Source organism: Neolamprologus brichardi, chromosome 14 (assembly GCF_056152115.1).
Source record: "Neolamprologus brichardi isolate AB-2024 chromosome 14, ASM5615211v1, whole genome shotgun sequence".
Classification (NCBI taxonomy): Eukaryota; Metazoa; Chordata; class Actinopteri; order Cichliformes; family Cichlidae; genus Neolamprologus; species Neolamprologus brichardi.
The window spans coordinates 42,143,194-42,162,807 of record NC_142117.1 but is presented as its reverse complement, the minus strand read 5'-3'; the positions used below and the strand labels follow the sequence as shown (position 1 = coordinate 42,162,807).

General features: G+C 49.4%; 2 protein-coding genes across 4 annotated transcripts; both read right to left on the bottom strand.

The window, feature by feature from the left end:
• Nucleotides 1–1,252: 1,252 nt before the first annotated feature.
• On the bottom strand, nucleotides 1,253–9,169 carry mindy4b (MINDY family member 4B). Of its 3 annotated transcripts, none has more exons than XM_087851360.1 (11): nucleotides 8,336–9,169; nucleotides 7,938–8,078; nucleotides 7,392–7,511; nucleotides 5,644–5,741; nucleotides 5,312–5,477; nucleotides 5,175–5,240; nucleotides 4,384–4,454; nucleotides 4,214–4,286; nucleotides 3,615–3,791; nucleotides 1,907–2,087; nucleotides 1,253–1,834 (listed from the first exon to the last, which is right to left on the bottom strand). In XM_087851360.1, the coding sequence occupies exons 1-11, from the start codon at nucleotides 8,396–8,398 to the stop codon at nucleotides 1,692–1,694; spliced, it is 1,299 nt and encodes a 432-aa protein (XP_087707486.1). In that variant the 5' UTR covers nucleotides 8,399–9,169; the 3' UTR covers nucleotides 1,253–1,691. The 3 variants fall into 3 exon arrangements, with proteins under 3 accessions (XP_087707486.1, XP_087707487.1, XP_087707488.1); XM_087851361.1 differs by having other exon boundaries at nucleotides 5,375–5,477; XM_087851362.1 differs by lacking the exon at nucleotides 1,907–2,087 and having other exon boundaries at nucleotides 1,645–1,834.
• Nucleotides 9,170–15,620: 6,451 nt separating this feature from the next.
• On the bottom strand, nucleotides 15,621–18,940 carry clrn1 (clarin 1). The gene is made up of 3 exons (XM_006809177.3): nucleotides 18,530–18,940; nucleotides 17,226–17,405; nucleotides 15,621–16,377 (listed from the first exon to the last, which is right to left on the bottom strand). The coding sequence occupies exons 1-3, from the start codon at nucleotides 18,780–18,782 to the stop codon at nucleotides 16,112–16,114; spliced, it is 699 nt and encodes a 232-aa protein (XP_006809240.1). The 5' UTR covers nucleotides 18,783–18,940; the 3' UTR covers nucleotides 15,621–16,111.
• Between the last annotated feature and the right edge of the window lie 674 nt (nucleotides 18,941–19,614).

Below are 19,614 nucleotides of genomic sequence, written 5' to 3'. Positions count from 1 at the left end.
GATGTTGAACCTGGAACATTTATTATGATGATGACGTGGGAACAACACGAGGACGTCAGATTGATAAAAGGTAACGACGCCAACGAGGATCAGAGCCGAGAGACAATCAAACAGTTTATGAGATGAAAAGCTGGGAGAAGGTATTGATCAGTCTGCACTCAACCCCACCCACACCAAAGTGATCACACCTGTATGTCACTGTAACAGTTGTTACGTTAGTATTTGACCACTAGGCGGAGCTCTTGTAATGATAATGTAATTAACGCATTTTATTTTGTATGTTTTATTTTTGTGTTGAGCATGTTAACATTTTCCTTTTTTGCCTACCGGATTGGTGTACAGTTAATTTGATACATGGAAAATAACCGGTTAATTTTGTAAGTATAAGGTAAGGGCAGAGGTCACTTCCTGTTTTGGGAAGTAAGGTCAGAGAAGCTGCTCATGGTGACGGTCTAGCCGTGTAAAAGTCAAGCTAAGAAAGAAGAAATAAGTCCTAAGTTCCAATTACACCAGTTTGTCTACTTGCAGGCCAAAGTGTTCTACGGTGTACCTGTGTACGTTAAGAGAAGCACAGTAAACATCAGTAAAGAAGAACTCTCGTGTATGTGTACAAGCCGGCATAGTCACTGTTTCACTCATTCTGTTATCAGCAGCTGAATGTCAATCACCTGGATCCAGTGATGATCAATAATTATAGATCTGTTTCTAATCTTCAGAGTATTAGAAATAATTTACAGCTGTCTCTGAAACAGACTCAGGACCCTCGAGCTCACTGTGGTCACCAGAACTTTTGCCTGAGAACGTTGTAACCTTGGATACCTCAGACATGGCTCCGTGTCCAGCTGCTCGGTTTACTGTGACGCTGTGTTTCATCTTCAGACACGGTGCTGAAGGCCCTTCTATCCTGTGTGTTGGCCCCAGTGTGTTGATGCGTGCTGTGTAAATACAACAGTAATGTGCAAAAGTCTTGAGTCAGATATTCTTGTGGTTTTTAAAGGAGCAACAGCTCTCCAGCAAAGGAGCAGTTTTAAACTGTCTTCTTTGTCAGGAGAAGCCTGTCACGCCATGTGACGCAGTTTGACATAAAATCGTATCGTTGCTCCAACGAGCTGCTAGCTGAAAGCTGCATATCTCCACGTCATGTTCACTGAAGCCTCGTGGGCCTCCTCAGAGCCGGACCTCACTGAAGCAGGGTGACAGGGAACAGAAACCTCCGGAGATCACACCACACAAACACAAGTTGGATGTTTAAACAGATTTATTTCTGTGTTTCAAAGGAACAGAAGACTTTCAGCTACAGATGAGGACATGAGACTGAAACATCAGACATCAGTTCAGTTCAAAGGTTAAACGTTGGGCAGACGTGACGCTGCTACAGAGCGTCAGCTTCACCCAGAAACATGGAGACGAGAACAGGAAGTCGTCGGGGTCTGATGACGGAGACGAGGACAGCAGGGAATAACGTGGGAATGCAAACACACGGGAGTCTTGAGTCATTTCACCTCGCTCTGTTTTTGTGCCCGGCTGTGTTCGCTGATTCGTCAGTGACCACGGTGACCTCGCCAACACCTCGGGTCTGAATCATCAGTGGTCACTGAAGACGTGAGGTTCGTAACGGGACTTTTAACATCTGGTTTCCTGTGATGGTAAAAACAGTCGAGTGCTGAGACGACCGCAGACCGTGCTGATGCTCAGTAGAAGGGGGAGGTGCCGTTCCACGCGATCACAGCGCCGTCCCACTTGGTCCTGATGGTCATCTCCAGTGAGGGAAACCGTTTCTCTGGATCTCCTTCTGCATCTCCGGGCGACGCCTCCCAGTGGTGGGAGTGAGTATCTGTACAGGAAGCAGATGGTGGATGAAGCACGAGAGGGATCAGACCTGCAGACGTGTGACCGCAGCGCTCACCGACTGTCAGCCTGGCCGTCGCCGTCTGCGAGCTCTGCCCGCTGTAGTAGTACAGCTGGAACAGATGCTCCGCCCTCCAGTCTGACAGCAGCGAGCGCGTGGCGCTGAACAAGACCGAGCAGCTGCTGTTGATGCTGCAAACCCACACCGGGAACCGGGGAGTCTTCAGCATGCTGCCCACCTGCAGACAGAGGGAGACAGGCAGGGGGCGCTCTCCTGTAAGAACAGCTGTTTAACAGCCTCGTGGAGGAAGGTGCAGGTGGAGGTGCTGGTGTTGGCTAATATTAGTTCTTGGTTTTGTTTGAAGGTGGAGAGGGTGGAGAGGGTGGATATCAGCTAACAGGGAGTGTTTAGCGAGCTGCATCCATAAAATGATGCAATCCTAGTATCGCTCTCAAACTAAGGGTACCCCCGCATCAACGAGGCCACGCCCCTAACAGAATGACCCAGGTGGATGAGTGATAACACATCCACCTGGGTCATTCTGTTAGGGGCGTGGCCTCCACAGAGACGTGTCTGAAGCTCCTCAGTCGTGGTTATCGTGGGAAGAAAAGCGTCTGGACTTCTTGGAGACGTTTCATCTGAGAAGCTTCTTCAGCTCTGAGGCAGAGGATCAACAGGGGATCCACCACCCTCTGAGGGCCCCTCCCCATAGGGACCCTCCCCATAGGGCCCCTCCCCATAGGGACCCTCCCCATAGGGACACCATCATCTCAGAACTGAAGAAGCTTCTCCGATAAAACGTCTTCAAGAAGCTTAAAGACATCCAGACGCTTTTCTTTCCACGCTCCTTAGCTCCACCCTATCAGAGCACTTCGCTCTGCAGGCCTACTTGTTGTTCCTAGAGTATTTAAAAGTAGAATGGGAGGCAGAGCCTTCAGTTTTCAGGCCCCTCTTCTGTGGAACCAGCTTCCAGTTTGGATTCGGGAGACAGACACTATCTCTACTTTCAAGATTAGGCTTAAAACTTTCCTTTTTGCTAAAGCATATAGTTAGGGCTGGACCAGGTGACCCTGAATCCTCCCTTAGTTATGCTGCAATAGGTGTAGGCTGCCGGGGGATTCCCATGATGCATTGAGTTTTTCCTTTCCAGTCACCTTTCTCACTCACTATGTATTAACAGACCTCTCTGCATTGAATCATATCTGTTATTAACCTCTGTCTCTCTTCCACAGCATGTCTTTATCCTGTCTTCCTTCTCTCACCCCAACCAATCACAGCAGATGGCCCCGCCCCTCCCTGAGCCTGGTTCTGCTGGAGGTTTCTTCCTGTTAAAAGGGAGTTTTTCCTTCCCACTGTCGCCAAAGTGCTGCTCATAGGGGGTCATATGATTGTTGGGTTTTTCTCTGTATCTATGAAGCGCCTTGAGGCGACTTTTGTTGTGATTTGGCGCTATATAAATAAAACTGAATTGAATCCACGGAGCCCAAACGGTGTATCAGGCTGTAATATAATGGGTAAACCAGTAAAGGACAGTTTTACTGGTTCCTGCTGTAGTGAAACGACCTCACAGCTGCTTCACGGCCGTCAGCTGTTTAAAATGAGAAACTGAAGGACCGAAGACTGATGAGAGCAGCATAGACGGATGTAACGCACACCTGAAAGGTTACTGTGAGTATCCTGATTACATCAGCTGTGCTGCTTCATGTCACAGAAACACCTGTAATCAACACATAGCTGTGTGTGTGTGCCAGCGGTGCTCGGTTACCTGCGGCAGCGCGCCGCGCTCCATCTCCTCTCGACTCCAGCGCAGATATCCTACATCGCTGCGGGACAGGACGCCCTGCAGGGGGCGTTGCAGAGGCAGGCCGTCCTGCCCGAGGTGCCGCATCCCGTTGAAGAGGTGCGGGCTGGCTCTGCCGGTCAGCAGCAGGTTCAGCAGAGCCTGCATACACAAGCAGAGACCTGGAGGCTCCTCCCACTTTGCACTCTACAGGTGTGCACGCTTGCTCAGGTCACACGCTCGCAGACGCTCTGAGGCTAACAGAGACGCTCTGATCGTTGAGCGGTCAGCGCGAGAGCTGTGGGAGGCGACATCAGCAGGAAACACGAGCCTCCATGTCTCTCTGATGATGTCACTGTCAGCTGATTAGCCCTCAGCAGATTTTTACTTCCCATGATGCTCTCTGATTGAGACATTTTAGCTGACCACAGAGCGACGACGGTCGCAGAGTGACATGAGTGGGTGGAGCACGCAGACCTCGGTGTAAAACTGCACACCTGTGACAGGTGTCTGGTATCTGATACAGGTACAAACACAAAGACTTCTAAATGAAGTCTGGCAACATGAGCCAGGTGAGCTCTTACCTGCCGACAGACAGAGCTGCCCGGGCTGAGCTGCAGCAGGTATGACGTAGGAGAGTCCAGGTCCTGCCTCAGCCTGTGAGGAAGAGGACGCACATGGTCAACAGTTACCAGCGGGCTGTAACAGACTGTGTCCTGTCGGGGGCGCTAACATCGCAGAGCTGTGTGGTTACCTGTCGATGGTACGGGAGCAGACGAGGCTGTAGAGGAAAAGGATGACGCCATGACTGCCCTCCTCCTGAAACTACAAGACATCAGGTCATGTCGCACGGCGGGCTCCAAACCACCCGAAACTAGGGATGCAACGATACCAATTTTTTCAAACCGATACGATACCGATACTTGGATCTGAGTACTTGCCGATACAGAGTACAAAAACCGATACTTCTACCACACACACACACACACACACACACACAATGAATTGTAAGACAGGTTTTATTTTATTCTCCGCCGATATTAAATAATATCTTAATAAAAATGACCACAAAAAAATTTCAAGTGAAAAATAAGCACTTCTGTTAAATTACTGCAGAGTCTCCACATTGTAATTTAACAGAATATCACTGAACTATTGGCACTGTCTCTAGGGGATGTCCCCCTAGTGGCCAATCTAAAAAACTACAACAGAAATGACAAGCCACCCTCTGATTTATGAAATAAGTTGGTATCGGTTCATGGTATCGGTTAACTTTTACGAGTATGAGTACACACACATTTTACAGTATCGGCCCCGATACCCGATACCAGTATCGGTATCGGGTATCGGGGCATCCCTACCCGAAACCTTTCCGACCGCGGGCCGACGGAGCTCCACGTCGACCGCAGGCCGTATTTTTGTGCAGTCGTGTCACGTGTGTAAAGATCAGTGCTCGTGTTTCTCACCTGAATTCGCATTAATGCAACAAACTGGTAACAGGTAAAGTGACCTGATTCTGGCGTCCTGATTGGATGCTGTACTCACACACTGGATGTGGTCGAGGATGAAGTTGGTGACGGCGTCCTTCTCGCTGAACGTGAAGAGCTGCAGCTGAAAGACAGGAAAGAACAGACGTGACGAGATGCTGGGGGCGGAGCGGGCGCTGTGAGGAAGGGCGGTACCCTCTCTGTGAAGGTGTCCAGTTTGTTGTCCAGGTGAGATGTGATGCAACAGTCTTCGGTTACCAAGGTGACAGTCGCGCTCGCCTCCTGGCCGGCCAACCAGAGGCTGTCGCTCAGGGCGGCCGCCAATGCTCTGTCCTGCTCCCGCCGTCCTACCTCTGTCAGACTGGAGGGTGGACAAAATAATAGAAACACATTAGAGTTGTGGGGAGGACAGCACAGGTCAAAGGTCACGCAGGACGCTTCAGAGAACCGCTGGGCACAGAGAAAGACCAGTTACTGTTACAGGTGGAAGTCTCACCTTTACCGTGACCACGCCACAGAGGCCTCACCTGTGCAGCGTCTGTCCGTCTGAGGCGCTCTGTCGGGCGAACAGCAGGTGCTTAATGATGCGAGCCTGGACGACCATCTGAATGGCCCGAGCCCCGCCCTGAAACACACACCTGACCTTAGAAGATGTAATATTCTGGGCGGGGCTTGATGCTGATGGGTTAAAACTGCCAGCCTATCAGGAGTGAGATGAAGCTCTTAGTCGTGTCCGGGAAATTCCTGGCTTTTAATGTTTGAACTCTTTTTGTTTAAAAACCAAGTTAACGTTTGTTCTGTATTCCTCTGATCTACAGGGTCACATGGAGACAGTCTGCTGTGAAGCGGTGCTGAAGCTTCTGCAGAGGACGTTTGTTCAAAGCGCTGCATGCAAAACACCACGGTGAGCGTGTCGTCTGCCTGCCCTTTCACACGGCACGCGGTGAAAGGGCAGGTGCTGCACAACAAGGTTTTAACGCTGCACTGAGCCAGGAGTGCTGCACGCTGTGACCTTCACGCGGCCAATAAAAACGAAGCCTACAGCTGCGCTAAGTTCAACCACACGAAGGAAAACGATCTGTGTGGAGTTTGGTGAACTTTTAGGCCCAAGTGTCTGTGCCTTTCAGCGGCTCGGGGCACCTTTGGAATAAAGCAGTGTTGCAGAAACGACACAGAGTCACCTTCTTTATGAACGAGTGATGTTTTAATAAATCTGCTGTAGCAGCGGTCAGCGCATGTGGGACGGCCTTTGAATCAGCTGTGTGACAATGAAAGTAAGAACGTTCAACATCATTTATCAGGTGCATCACTGAGCTGGAGGATGAATAACACTCCTGTATTATATAAATATTATAATGTAATATTTATCAAAAAGCTAAAGGTTTAGTTTGAGTTTCTGCTTGTTTTCTTTTTCCTGATATTCATATAACAGGAAACATTAACTTTAATTCCTCCCTTTCTCTCTCTTTCCTGATTTACTTCTTCAGACTTCATCTCGTTTGCTTGTTAGGGCAAGCAAACGAGATGAAGTCAGCTTTAATAATAATACTGTAAACTTTACTGATCCCCGTGGAGATCCCCTCTCTGCATTTAACCCGTTCACTCTGTGAAGCTTTGGGCGCCCGGGGAGCGGTGTGTAGGGACGGTGCCTCGCTCAGGGGAACCTCAGGGGATTCAGACCCACGACCTTCCGATCATGGGGGCACCACTCTACCTACTGAGCTACCTTATTGTCAAAGACCGCATGCACAGCCATGCACAGTCATGCACAGCCATGCACAGTCATGCACAGCCATGCACAGCCATGCACAGTCATGCACAGTCATGCACAGCCATGCACAGTCATGCACAGTCATGCACAGTCATGCACAGCCATGCACAGTCATGCACAGCCATGCACAGTCATGCACAGCCATGCACAGCCATGCACAGCCATGCACAGTGCTCTCATGGCCCTCAGTGGACAGTAGAAATATAAAGATAATAAAATAAATAAAAGTCTTCTGTACGACACAACACGATTATTTAAACAGCAGCGTCCAACACAATCATCGTGATGATGGGCTCGTGTGCACTGGGGGCGGTGCAGTCAGTGAAAGGCGATGGTGGTGGGTCAGAGTTTGTATGTGTGGGGGCTCAGAGGTGGATGCAGGTCTGGAGTTGGTGTGTGTTCAGCATCCTGACAGCCTGATGGATGACGCTTCTCTCAAACAGCTACATGCTTTAGCAAAAAGGAAACTTTGATCTGATCTTAGAAGCAGAGTCGGTTTCTCACCCCGTCAGCCTTCAGAGCGTACGCTAACTCGGAGTTTGGTTCCCTGAAGTGGAAGACGGCTTTCCTCCACTCGTAGTCGAAGACACGAAAGTTTCCACCCAGAAGAATCCTCCTCAGGCTCTGAAACAGAGACATCGGTCGATCGTTGGCCTGAACACACCTGACAGGCAACAACAGGTCACTGGACGCTCAGACACAGAGCTCACAGCTCTGAACACTCCCTGCTCTCGGATCTGTTCAGACCTCCTGTTTGTCGCAGGCAGCCAATGATAATGAAACTAGTGTAAAGAAGGAGGAGCTAAAACTGTTTGTTTCAAGCAGAAGCCTGACTGCATGAAGATAAAATCACAGAGCTGGAAATAAAACTTCCTGTGGGGTGTTTCAGCACCTGCACACCTCCATCCTGGTATCCTCATAAACCCCGCCTCCCTTCAGCCAAGTGGAGGTGTCGCGTAACACGGCTGATCTGTGGTCAGGTGAGCTCATCGTGTTTACAGGAAAACAGGGACGGTGTCAGGTGACCTGTTTCTGAATCATTGTGTTTACCTCGATCAGTTGGGGGGTGACCGGCGTTCCCCCGAGCCCCGCAGAGATGGCCAGCCTCCGGGGGATGGAGCAGAGGGCTTGAAGGGTCCTCGGGGGTGGAGGGGCTTCCTCCTGCTCCTCTTTCTCCACATCCAGCAGCCTCTGAGGAGGAGGCGAGACAAACAGCTGCCTTCGACCGTTCAGTCACAACGAAAAAACACTTCACAGCTTCAACGCTGAACAACGTCTCCATCAGATTTACAGCAAACCTGCAGTCACATGACTCTTTACCTTTGCCTTCCCTCAGTGCACACACAAAACAAACAATATGAGCTGCTGCACAGCTGATGAATAGAGCGGAGCGCGAGGGTGACACTCATCAAACAGTACGTGGTGGTAATGCAGTAGTATTCACTCACGTGAGGATTCCTGCTCACTTCCTGCCAGAGCAGCCCGATGTAGTCCAGCCGGCGGTCTGACATCACTACAGCTGAGGGACGGCCCTCACTAACACTACAGGGGAGCCGCGGCGAGGATGACGAGCTGCTCCTTCATCCTGTCAGCTGAAAACTGAGCTGAGTGCAGTGCAGCTGCACCAACAACAGAGGGCAGAGCTGATCTATCAGGTGATGGATGCTGACAGAGGGTCTCTGTGTTCATGACTCATTTACTGTCAACATTTCAAATTAATTTCTAGTTACAGAAACAGAAACATGCTTTCTTTGGGAAACAGACATTCTGAGTCGAACCCAGACTTTTGATCCATCAGCTGTTAGCTGAAAACTCTGCTGTGCATGGATGTGTGTGCTCACCGTGACAGCCGTCTTATTTTCCTGTCATGTTTTTGGATATGCGCAGACTCGTGTATGGAAGGTGTCTAAGTCCTGCCATTAATTAATGCTTCGATCTTAAATCTGATCAACTATCTCTAATAATCGGCTATGTACCACAGGCCTTCAAGGTGGCTGCAGTTAAACCTTTACTCAAAAAGCATCTCTAGACCCAGCAGTCTTAGCTAATTATAGGCCAATCTCCAACCTTCCTTTCATATCAAACATCTTTGAAAGAGTAGTTGTCAAACAGCTAACAGATCATCTGCAGAGGAATGGTTTATTTGAAGAGTTTCAGTCAGGTTTCAGAGCTCATCACAGCACAGAAACAGCTTTAGTGAAGGTTACAAATGATCTTCTTATGGCCTCTGACAGTGGACTCATCTCTGTGCTTGTCCTTCTTGACCTTAGTGCAGCATTCGATACTGTCGACCATAATATCCTGTTAGAGCGATTAGAACATGCTGTAGGTATTACAGGTATTGCACTGCAGTGGTTTGTATCATATCTATCTAATAGACTCCAATTTGTGCATGTAAATGGAGAGTCCTCTTCACACACTGAGGTTAATTATGGAGTTCCACAGGGTTCAGTGCTAGGACCAATTCTGTTTACATTATACATGCTTCCCTTAGGCAGCATCATTAGAAGACATAGCATACATTTTCACTGCTATGCAGATGACACCCAGCTCTATCTGTCCATGAAGCCAGATAACACACACCAATTAGTTAAACTGCAGGAATGTCTTAAAGACATAAAGACTTGGATGGCCACTAACTTTCTGCTTCTTAACTCAGATAAAACTGAGGTCATTGTACTCGGCGCTGAAAAGCTTAGAAATATGGTATCTAACCAGATTCTTACTCTGGATGGCATTACCGTGGCCTCCAGTAACACTGTGAGGAACCTTGGAGTCATTTTTGACCAGGATATGTCCTTCAACGCACATATTAAACACATATGTAAGACTGCGTTCTTCCATTTGTGCAACATCTCTAAAATTAGAAATATCCTGTCTAAGAGTGACGCTGAAAAACTAGTTCATGCATTTATTACTTCCAGGCTGGACTACTGCAATTCATTATTATCAGGATGTCCAAAAAACTCACTGAAAAGCCTTCAGTTAATCCAAAATGCTGCAGCAAGAGTCCTGACAGGGACTAGAAAGAGAGAGCATATTTCTCCTGTTTTGGCTTCCTGTTAAATCCAGAATTCAAAATCCTGCTCCTCACATACAAGGTCTTAAATAATCAGGCCCCATCTTATCTTAATGACCTTGTAGTACCATATCACCCTATTAGAGCACTTCGCTCCCGCTCTGCAGGCCTACTTGTTGTTCCTAGAGTATTTAAAAGTAGAATGGGAGGGAGAGCCTTCAGTTTTCAGGCCCCTCTTCTGTGGAACCAGCTTCCAGTTTGGATTCAGGAGACAGACACTATCTCTACTTTTAAGATTAGGCTTCAAACTTTCCTTTTTGCTAAAGCATATAGTTAGGGCTGGACCAGGTGACCCTGAATCCTCCCTTAGTTATGCTGCAATAGATGTAGCTGCTGTTGTGATTTGGTGCCATATGAATAAAACTGAGTGTCAATGAATGTTGATACTTACGACCACAGACTGTGACTGCAGCCTGCAGGGAGAACACAACAGAATAAATCCTTCAGTCTGAAAATATCTGTGCATTTGTCTCTCTGAAAGCCTTCACACACCTCACACAGAAAATCCCTGCAAGTGTTTTTGGGGCTCATCTGTTAATGCAGCCGTTCACAGCAACAAACAGGCTGCATGTTTCTGATTGTCGATGTGTCTCTCACAGCTCTACACTGATACTGACACAGTAAAATCATTGTGTTTGATTCAGCTCCAGCTGTGCCACATGCTGATATGCGGAGCTTCAGCTCCTGGACCAGACCAAGAAATCCTCACTGCTGCTGCTGACGCTTAGAGGACAGAGAAAACGCCGTACTTTCAGTGTGCACGAGTTGCACGGCCAGTTCGGATCCAGAAAATTCAGGATTGTGTGGTGTTTCTTTGGAGGTGTGTGAAGGCCTTCAGATTTGGGGAGCAGATCGGCTTTTTTGAAGCAGGAAGTGAACTTTCCTTCGGCGCTGCAGCTCCGACACCTGGACCAGGATCTGCTGAATCTCTGCCTCCATCTGAACACACATCAGTTCATCAGTTTACAGGAAACAGCTTCAGTTCCTGTCCTGAATCCTGACAAATCCATCTACACGCTTCACTGTTTTCACAGAAACTACGCAGGAAGTATTTAAAGTCTAAAGCAGACACATCTGAGGAGGCCAGATGTTCTTCTGTGCTGCTTGTGGTCTGTTATTGTACATTGTACTGTATGTATCTTACATGACATATTTCTCAAATATTTATTTCTCAATCATTTTAACTTTTTCTCGTTAAACAAAGACAAATTAAAATAATTTTAAAATTTTAAACATCAAGAACAGAAAATTGAGAAAAAATGAAGAAAAAAAAGTTAGTAAATTAGAAAAAATATTAAATAAATAAATAAAATTAAATAAAGTAAAATTAAATAAAATAAATAAAATTAAACGATAAATAAATACAAATAAAAGAATAGAAAGGGGCGGGGCTTAAATCCTGTGCCTTAAAAAAGAGTAAATTTCAAATTCTTTTCGATCTGGTCGCAGGTGGTAAATCGCGTTGTTCTCAGGAAAGATCTGAGATATTCCACAGAGAGTGTCCACGTCACTGTGAGTGAGATCTTCTCCACCCTCAAGAATGTCCGGACAGTATTAAGACATTGCGATGCAGATGGAGGCGTGGGAGGTTTCCACCGAAGTAAAATACAGCGTCCAGCAAGAAGGGAACAAAAAGCCACGATCTCAGTTTGCTGTTATATTAAGAGGGTCTGTGGAACTCCAAATATGGCGATTAGAGGGTCTGTGGAACTCCAAATATGGCGATTAGAGGGTCTTTGGAACTCCAAATATGGCGATTAGAGGGTCTGTGGAACTCCAAATATGGCGATTAGAGGGTCTTCTCGGATCGGATCCAAAAACCTCTGAAAACCCAACATTTGTTCAAACGCGGACAGAAGAAAAACATATGGCTTGCAGGGGGAGGTCACATTGATCCATAATTGAAGGAAATTTTAGATAAACGGGATTTTGAGGAATGGACTCTGTTTATTACTTTATACCAGGGGTCGGCAACCTTTCTGATGACCAGTGCATCTAAAATTTCCTCAGCAGTCAATGTGCCACATGACTGCATTAGCAATACATTTAATAACACTCTACACGAACAGTTACACACTATATAAAACAACTTTACAGAATGATATTTGTTCGCAGATGTTGGGAACTGTCAGCCAATAGTTATCAGCTATTTTGAAACAAAAAACACTTCATCCATAACTCCAGCTTTGTGTCTTTTCCATTGTAGCTGAAGTTCGGGACAAACTGTTCTTTCTCAGCTCAACACGAGACGCGTAATATTTTCTCTGAATACGAGACGACTCAGTTTTGTACAGGACGGTTGGAAACTCTACTAACTAACCTTATGAATAAAATAAAGTTCACTATCAGTAACATCACAGCACCACCCAGCTGTATAGAAACTCCGTCATGCTAGCTCACGCAGTACGAGTTATTGTAACTGACTGTAAAAAGTCAGCACAGCTAAAATAAACTAAACTTGGTTTATATCTGATCAGATAGACTGCAGCTCATAACTTCTTACCTGAAGTTCAGTTCGGGTCTCTGCTCCTCCTCCCCTTCCCTCATCCACCCGCTGCCTCAGTGGAAGCTCCGCCACAGACACGACTAAACGATTGAGTTATTTTTACACATCTGCCAGCATCTGGCCAATCCACCACCTCTCATTGTTTATACCGTTACAAAAAACAAACAAACAAACAAACAAACAAACAAAAATCATCGACCCATAAAGACGAAAAATCACATCGGGCATACCGATGGCCAGTCCAGCTGTAGTTGTGCCATCAGTTAACCCTTCGCGTGGCAGCTGTGGCACGCCTGCCCAGGGTTGCCGACCCCTGCTTTAAACTGTACCACTGTAGCACACGGTGTATTTGAACCATGAGATTCACCTCGTCCACATGATTCAAACAGTTCAACACTGAATTCACGCTCACAGGCGGTTCTGATTTTACCTGATGAATCCGTTTGGGTCGCCATAAGCATACAATATATATCTGATAGAAGTGATTTTTGATTAGGCCTCACAAGCAGAAGGTCAACCAGGAGGTAGGTTACACTCTGAGGAGCTCTGAGAAACTAAGAAAGACATCATCTTTGTAAAGGGCTCTCACGGTTTTTATGCCACGTCAAACAGGCGGCGTTGGCAGGAAAATAGATGATTAACCATGGTAATCTGGTAGAGGGGGATATGAATTTAAAACCTGAACTGAAACCACATCTTAAGTGTAGAGAGCACTACGGGATTGGAAGCAACAGACGATGTTTTAACAGGAAGTGATGAGGAGATAAGAGAGGCGGTGAAAATATGGAGAAACTGATTGAACTTCAAGTTTACACCAAATCAGGTTCGGTGAATTTAGCCAGTAGGTGCTGTGGTCTGATGTTTCGGCAGGTGATGGTCTGAGCTCAGGTCAGGTCTGCTGCTGCAGCGTGAGCTCAGTCAGGTTTCTTTATCAAGAGCTTCCTGAAACAGGCGCTGTAGGGATGGCACCAGGGCTGGACTGGGAATCATCTGGCAGGCCGACCCGTACAAGCACTGACAGCTGTTTCATTACTGACACTGGATCGCACTCCTAACAACTGGTAACATCCAGCAACAACCAGTGACAACCAAGCAACTGGTAACCAACCATTCTTTCCAATCACCTAGTGAGGCAGTCACATGATTTCAGACAATCGTTTTGGTCACATGACATTCTGAAGAACCACACGGGCATGAGGCCGTCATGGTCCCTCTCCTCTTCAGGACGCAGCATCCATGACCGCCAAACAGAATCTCAGCCATCAGCCTCAGTCCACCTTAAAAGAGCTCAGAGGTGTTTCTGCGTCAGCCTCAGTCCACCTTAAAAGAGCTCAAAGGTGTTTCTGCATCAGCCTCAGTCCACCTTAAAAGAGCTCAGAGGTGTTTCTGCGTCAGCCTCAGTCCACCTTAGAAGAGCTCAGAGGTGTTTCTGCATCAGCCTCAGTCCACCTTAGAAGAGCTCAGAGGTGTTTCTGCGTCAGCCTCAGTCCACCTTAAAAGAGCTCAGAGGTGTTTCTGCATCAGCCTCAGTCCACCTTAGAAGAGCTCAGAGGTGTTTCTGCGTCAGCCTCAGTCCACCTTAGAAGAGCTCAGAGGTGTTTCTGCGTCAGCCTCAGTCCACCTTAGAAGAGCTCAGAGGAGGTGCACCATGCTCCTGTTTGTAGCTCCTGGACTTTATTCAGACCCGACGCTGCACCGTTTGATGAGCAGATATCTTCAGCAGGTCTGAGGCTGAATCGTCGGTGTGTGTTTGAATTACGGCTCGAGGCTTTTCACAGATTTGTTTTATTTGCACGTCACCACGTCCTGATCTGCAGGACCCTCAGTGACCCTCAGGACCCTCCAACAGTGACGGCAGCTGCACCGTCAGTCGCAGGAAGCCTCTTGCTTCTTCTCATAAGAGCAACATCTGCAGCACCCTCTAACTTCAGCATCATCATCGTCACCTTGACCTGCTCCGCACCAAAGTGCACCTACATGTCATTGCTATGTACATATATCAGCGTGATCCTGAATCCTCGGAGCGCCGCTGTCCACTGAGAAGAGGAAAACCGGGAGTATTACCTGTGAATCGGAGCTCGGCGATCCCGCTGTGAGGAAGCGTGTTACCTGCAGTGAGTGACGGGAAGCTGTGTGTCCGAGGCCGGACCGTCTGAGCGGCTCTTTTTACCTCCCATCGTCTGACTGCCGTCCCCCAGGTCAGCCAATTACCTGTGACAGGATCCCCTCGGGCGTCACTGTTCCTTCACAAACGGCACATCATCAGTGTTGCTCTCACTCCCTGGGGTGTTTCAGCTGATGACGTCTCCGTGTTCGACTCCCTGACGCGTCTGCGGCGTTCACGTCAGGCCACCAGAGGCGCGCTCACGGGTTTCGCGGTCGCACGTGCTCATTCAGCTGCAGCTCTGCAGCAGTAACCACCCCGTGTCCTGCCTGGACGTCAGGCTGAACGTGGTTAAAGTTTAAAGTCAGCAGATCCAGTTTTCTCCAGCTGAGCTCCCGTCTGCCATCAGCCGGATGAAATCCTGGCCTTTAATTGGCCGGCTGCTGAAGAGGACGCCACCATTAAACACACAGTGGAAACAAGAGGACAACAGACAGGCCGGCCTGCTCTGTCAGCACGTCCACACACGGAGGGCGGGCTCGGTGTCACTGCAGGGGGCGGGCCTCATCACAGCGCCCTGCAGCACCACCATCATGGCCCCATTAAAGCCAACACACGCCATGAGGTTCAGTCCAAAGGCTCTCACCGCTAATGCCGACCTGATCACTGCTGTCGCGGGTGAAGCTGCTCAGGATTCAGCACGCCGTGTGAGCGCTGCCAAGGGTTATTTCTGCTTTCATGATGATGTGCAAACATGAGAACATCACCATGGCAACTGATGGCTTTCTGTATTTGGACCAGTAAACATCTGATCGGCCAGTTAGAGGTCACAGAAATAAACTCTTTTATATTGTAAAAGAATGAAGTCCTACGTTTGTCTCCTCATCAAAGGTGAGGACCTCCACAGGGAGTGTAACCTCTGACCTCCAGGCTCTCTGCTGGTGACCTCTGCCCTCAGAAAGATCTCAGAGCAATGTGAGTCTCAGTGACAGAGCTGCAGGAGCAGAAGAAATCCAGATGTGAAGCCAGTCAGTCAAACGCAGAAACGCTCAGATAGTTTTATTTTCAGGCAGATGGAGCTCGTGATGCACAGAAACACACTTCAGTGGTTCACTGTCCAAAACCTTCCTCTGCGTTCAACGATCACGTTCCCACAACAACACGGCAGCGCCGAGGCGTCGCCTGTCCTCGGATCAGGACGGGCTCGGCGCCGGACGCATCGTCATCGCGATCAGTGAAACACAAGAAGCTAAAGGACGAGTGAGCCAGCGAGGACCTAAACATCACAGATGAAGACACAGAGCGCGACAGCGTCATCGACCACAGAGTAACATTTCAAATCTACCAACTGTTCGTAGTTCAGCGTCACCGCTGTTACCGAGGGAAACGCCCTCACGCCGGTGAAGAGCGAGGGTTCGGCTTCGTCAGCGTGGAACAAACATGAAGGAAAGCCTTCCGACAGAGCTGCAGCGACAGGAAGTGGCGGCTGATGAAGTCTGGCGTTCGGGCCGTCTTCCCGCTGAGTCGCGCTCCTCTCAGTACATGAGGTCGGCCGCCCCGCCGCTCAGCTCCACCTCTTTGTTTTGCTGAAAGGGAAACTGGATTCCCGCCAGTCGGACCAGCAGGGCGTTCAGCCCCTGAAGGAGGAAGATGAGGAAGAAGAGCCAGAAGCATCGGTCGTAGCGCTCGGCGTACGTCTGGAAGATGAAATTCCCCTCGTTGAAGTTGGCGATCCGCTCGGACAGACGACCGAGCTTTACCTCCGACACAAACAGGACCATGACGAGGCAGCTGCTGACACCTGCAGGACACACAGACAGGAACCATCAGGCTGACCTCTGACCCCAGCACCCTTAGACACCTCTGAGAAGGCCAGAGGAGGCGAACCAGACCTCAACAGAAGGAGTGATGATGTCATCAGAGGAAATAAACCCCGTGATGGCGCTCATGGTAACGTGGCTCAGCTGAGCTCAGGTCACATGACTGACAGTCCCCACTCCAGGGTTTGGACCAACCCACTGTGAGGAGCACAGGCTGCAGTTCCTCCCCCGTCCAGCGGGGGCAGCAGTGAGTTAGTGCACACAGGCCGCTGATGCATAAGCTGCTTGGTGTCTGTGAAACACCTGTTTCTACAACACACCTGTACAAACTGTGTTAAGGTTCAAGTTTGCATCGTTGGGGGCGTGGCCTCTGACAGGCGCCGTGGCGGCCTGCGAGGCTTCTGCTTCTCTGTGAGTGAAACTGGAGCATTTGTGGGGACACTGCCCGGCACTAATTGGGGTCTGCGGTTGCAGGCACACATTGGACGGGCCGATTAAGTGAAATGAACCCGGAGGAGGAAATGAGCGAGGATCGCTGGGTCTTAATGATCGCCCCCCCGCCTGCTTCACCCCCCCCTGCCCGTGGCTCTGTTATCAGGCTGTTTGTCTGTGATCCTCCCTGAACTCATTTCAGACCATCCATATTTTATATCTCGCTACAGGCTCACAGGGAGCCCGCCACCTGTCCCAGCATGCACTTCAGTGACACTGTCCCCCCCCCCCCCACCCCCCCATCTCTAACAGTCTTGCCTTTGGTCGTATTTTAGCGAACAGCTGTTCTCATCTTATCTTATCCTAGCAGGTGAAGCTGTGAGGGTGTGGTTCTCACAGGTGATGAAGGTCCACAGGTAAAGTCCCACGGGGCCTTGCAGCGTCTCGTAGGGTCGGCCGAAGGCGTTGAAGAAGAAGAAGCCGGTGGCCACGCAGGAGAAGAGCGTCACAACACCACAGAAGAAGATGACGGTGACGTGGAGGCCCGTGGGGATGGCGCTCAGGAGGTCAGGGAAGACTGGAAGACAGCAAGAGACAGCAGTGAGAGGCGTGTCTGCAGCGACCACAGAGGGCGCCGAGCCTCGGGACACACAGACAGCACTTCCTGTTAGAGGGTCAAACAGCAGGCGAAGACACGCTGACACACAACAGACAAGACCGACACAGGAAGTGACAAACAGAGAATCAACAGAGCGCCAACGTGACAGAAATCTGTAAACTCAGAGACAGGAAGTGTGTGACAGACACAGGACGTGAACACTGTCAGATATTTAGTAAGAGAGTCGATTTAAGAGAACACGAGCTGCTGGAGCCCGCAGCGTGCTCCGCCTCCCCGCTAAGCTCAGCTGTGACACCCCCACTGCTGTAACACCCACGAAGGCTGACAAACGTCCTGGCGTGAAACGAAAAGCTCTGAAGCAGAGACGCAGGTCCTGCAGGGACAGAGCGGCTTTGTCTCTGCTCGCAGATCCCACGCAATCAGGCGGAAACCTCGTTAGTGCCGCGCCGCCGCTCCCCTGGACCTCAGAGGGAGCTTCCTGTCCCACAGAGTCACGTGACAAATGAAAAGATTATCTGCCAGTGGTTTCACATCTGCAGCTGGACTCATTTAACCTTTAATTAACCTGCCTGCTGCTGGCTGTGTATACGAGCCAATGAGAGCTCAGCCTGCGTGACGGTGACGCGTCACCGTCACGCAGGCTGAGCTCAGCGTTTGTCTCGGATCAGCAGCAGGGTTCAGAAATCACCCGGTGACAACAGAGCTCCGGCTCCACAAGCCCAAATCAGAAATGCTGGTCCTGGTCTCAGTCCTGGTCTCAGTCCTGGTCTCGGTCCTGGTCTCAGTCCTGGTCCTGGTCCTGGTCTCAGTCCTGGTCCTGGGTCTTCAGTTTATGGACTTTGAGTTCCTATGAAATCTGTTTGACATCTTGAATGTTTCCAGTTTGCTGTCCCGATCAATCAGTGTTTGTATTTTTGTAGTTTCACAACAACACTCTGATGAGTTACTGCAGATCAATGAACGGGGTTATTGATTAACCTGATTATTATTAATGCAGAGTTGTTGATAAAGCCGTGCACAGACTCGCAGCAGCTCGTGCGTGAATTACCGCTCGTGCGCGTGCACCATCGGCGATCACTCACAGGAGAAGCGCGCCGCGCGGCCCCCCAGCCCGCACTGCTTCACGCGCTGTCCGTGGAACAGCCCGTAGCTCAGCTCGCCCACGAACTTGTCCAGCTCGGCCCCGGTGGCGTTGACGAGCTCGGCCCCGGTGCGGCACAGCACGGCCCCGCGGAGCCAGAGCGGCAGGCCGGTGGCCACCGCGGCCGTGAGCGCGCAGGAGAGGCCGAGGAGCCCGCACACGGAGAAGAGGAGCTGCTTCTGTCTGCCCGGCATGATGGAGGAGGAGGAGCCGGGGGAGGAGGCCACAACGCCCCCGCCTCCACCTCCGGGAGGAGGGGGGGCCGCGGGAAACGTCAGGTGCCAGCGCACACCTGCGCTGCGTCCATGGCAACAAGGGCTCGGGTTACAGCCAGGAGGTTCGAGTTCTCATTAAAGACGAAGCACGAGACTGTGATGCGCGCGCAAACTCATCTTTCCTTCACACCTTACTGCTGATCGCGGTTTGTGGTCACGTGGGACCTTTTTCAGCCTAAAACCGGTGTTCTGACAAACCATCCTACTTTGGCAAAACGTCCTACCATAAGTAGTTTATGCACATTTCTGCTCTCACAGAGAAACTCCAGCACCAATGTAAGTAGGTATGACGGTTTGCCACTTAACTTTGCCCATCAGAGTATGTGTGTAGCTCATATGCATACAGCCAGGACGGTTTGCCACTTCATTTTACCCGTCAGAGTATGTGTGTAGCTGTTATTAACAAAGGTAAAATGATTTGCCACTGAATTTTAGCTGTTAAAGTACGCTTGTAGCTCATATTCAGAAAGGTAGGATGGTTTGCCACTGAAATGTAGCTATTAAAGTATGCTTCTAGCTCAGATTAACAAAAGTAGGACGATTTGTCACAAAATTTTAGCAGTTTAAGTATGCTTGTAGGTGACATTCACAAAGGTAGGTTGGTTTGGCAGTTAATTTTACTGGTCAGAGTATTTTTCTAGCTAATATTCACAAAGGTAGGACAATTTGCCACTGAATTTCGTGTTGTGTGCATGCGCAGAAACAACGGGTAGGATGGTTTGCCAGGTAGGATGGTTTCCCAGAACACCGG

What these genes read in the sequence shown, in the direction of transcription:
- mindy4b (XM_087851360.1), bottom strand. Translation starts at nt 8,398, where the DNA reads ATGTCAGACCGCCGGCTGGACTACATCGGGCTGCTCTGGCAGGAAGTG. An exon ending in ACGCTCTGAAGGCTGACGGG is followed by an intron (nt 5,742 to 7,391) that starts GTGAGAAACCGA and finishes TGTGTGTTTCAG; the next exon opens with GGCGGGGCTCGGGCCATTCA. An exon ending in TGCTCCCGTACCATCGACAG is followed by an intron (nt 4,287 to 4,383) that starts GTAACCACACAG and finishes TCTTCCTCACAG; the next exon opens with GCTGAGGCAGGACCTGGACT.
- clrn1 (XM_006809177.3), bottom strand. Translation starts at nt 18,782, where the DNA reads ATGCCGGGCAGACAGAAGCAGCTCCTCTTCTCCGTGTGCGGGCTCCTC. An exon ending in CCGCGCGGCGCGCTTCTCCT is followed by an intron (nt 17,406 to 18,529) that starts GTGAGTGATCGC and finishes GCTGTCTTCCAG; the next exon opens with TCTTCCCTGACCTCCTGAGC. An exon ending in CCTGTGGACCTTCATCACCT is followed by an intron (nt 16,378 to 17,225) that starts GTGAGAACCACA and finishes TGTGTCCTGCAG; the next exon opens with GTGTCAGCAGCTGCCTCGTC.